The sequence below is a fragment of the Adiantum capillus-veneris genome, chromosome 17 (genome assembly GCF_014529385.1).
Source record: "Adiantum capillus-veneris isolate H3 chromosome 17, ASM1452938v2, whole genome shotgun sequence".
Classification (NCBI taxonomy): Eukaryota; Viridiplantae; Streptophyta; class Polypodiopsida; order Polypodiales; family Pteridaceae; genus Adiantum; species Adiantum capillus-veneris.
In genome coordinates, this window is record NC_140947.1 from 91,018,969 (window position 1) to 91,020,750 (window position 1,782).

General features: G+C 45.3%; 1 protein-coding gene across 1 annotated transcript; it reads left to right on the forward strand.

Annotated features, from left to right (window-relative positions):
- Positions 1-1,140: 1,140 nt before the first annotated feature.
- LOC147437694 (secreted RxLR effector protein 78-like) lies at positions 1,141-1,569 on the forward strand. Its single transcript, XM_086486592.1, has one exon. The coding sequence runs from the start codon at positions 1,141-1,143 to the stop codon at positions 1,567-1,569; it is 429 nt and encodes a 142-aa protein (XP_086342718.1).
- The last annotated feature ends 213 nt before the right edge of the window (positions 1,570-1,782 follow it).

Here is a 1,782-nt window from a genome sequence, read left to right on the forward strand (position 1 = left end):
GCTCCATGCCCTGGTTGCCAGAGAGAGGAGCAGCATGGTGCATACCTTGACTGGAGGAGAGAGACAGAGAGATCAAACATTTGCCGTCCAGCAAATCCCTCCCCTGCACGCTCTCCCTTCATCCCTCGACTGATGCCCCTCGTCTTGTCACGAGAGAGAGGAGCACGAGAGCCCAATGATGTGCAAATCACGCAGGAGGAGAGAGAGGGGGCGGAGGGCGGGATTCTCTGTACGCTGGCAAGGGGAAGCAGGAAGGAATGAATGGTGCGAGGTCTGCGAGGGCCAGGCCAATGTACGACCAAAGCGAAAAATGAAATGAAATGAAACGAATTTTTTTTTCTCTCTCTCTCTCTCTCTCTCTCTCTCTCTCTCTCTCCTTCACGTCTGCCTCCCATGCTCAACTTTTCTTTTTCAACTCAAGGCATCTCTCTTGATTCCCCTTCAAATGACATGGGTAGTGACCTACTCTCGTAGTGTTATGTAGTTGATTTTGGAAAGATGGTGTGGATAACATGATGAATACGCTTATGGATACATCCACATTTGCAAATGGTCCATAGTTTGTTTTCTTCAACCTTGGAATGTGATGTTTCAAGGTGTCTTTTCTTAAGTTCCTTGGTTATCAATTTAGAGACATGGAATTTTTCCCCCTTTTGAGCATGAAAACGGGCTTTTGCTAGAAGAATACATCTATCAAGCTTTGCTAAGTATTCTAGGCATTTTGACAGTTTACGTCCAATCTAATTAAGATCCTTGAGAGGGAGATCACTGAAGAGGAATGCTCTCTAGCACTTCAAGCATTACGTAAAGAAAGGTACCAGGATGGGACGATCTAATTGTTGAGTTTTTTAGAGAATTATGGGACGAGATGAAGTCTCCTATCATGATTATGGCCAACCAAGCTTTGCTTGATGGGGTCTTAGACCCACGCATTAAAAGAGGCCTCATTAAATTGGTCCCGAAGCAAGTGTGTTGCTCCCAACTGAAACACTGGAGGCTCATAATCATGATGTTAGTAGCCTACAAATTATTGCCAAAACGATAGCCATTAGGCTTTCTCCCCTCGTGGACAAAGTTATCACTCCCCACCAACATGGATTTATCAAAGGAAGGTCAATCTATGATAATATTTTGGCAGCAATGGTAGGCATTGAGTATGCCACCTTCATTAAGCAAGAGTGTATCTTACTCCGACTGGATTTGGACAAACCCTATGACATGATCTCGTGGTCATTTATAGAAGAGGTTATGAAAGCACTGGGCTTTGGGACTCAAATGTGTCGGTTAGTGAGCACACTCAGTGTAGGTAGCCAATCTGAGCTCCTTTTCAATGACAGAATCATGGGAGCATTTGAGGTTAAGCGATCCATCAAACAGGGGTGCCCACTTGCCCCTCTAATGTTTGCCATTGGATCCCATCCTCTGGTAACATTGCTTGAGGATTGTGCTGTGAGAGGGGAGATTCAAGGGCTGTCTCTACCTGACAACAACCAATTGCTTGCTAAGCCGTTTGCGGATGACTCGTTGTTCTTTCTCAAAGCTTGCCGCCGGTTCTTAGAAGGGCGCTAGAGATTGTGCAAACTTTTGCCATTGCTTCAAGGTCAAAGTGTAGTATTGAAAAATCAAGGATGATCTCTCTTACAGAGAGTGACTCGTTTGACGCCTCAATGTGGTCCGGGGAAGTTGTGCCAAAAGGAAAAATTTTTCGGCACCTTGGGGCCCCACTAGGAATTGAAGTAACTCTCTCGCACTTCAAGCATTAGGTAAAGAAAGGTCCTCACT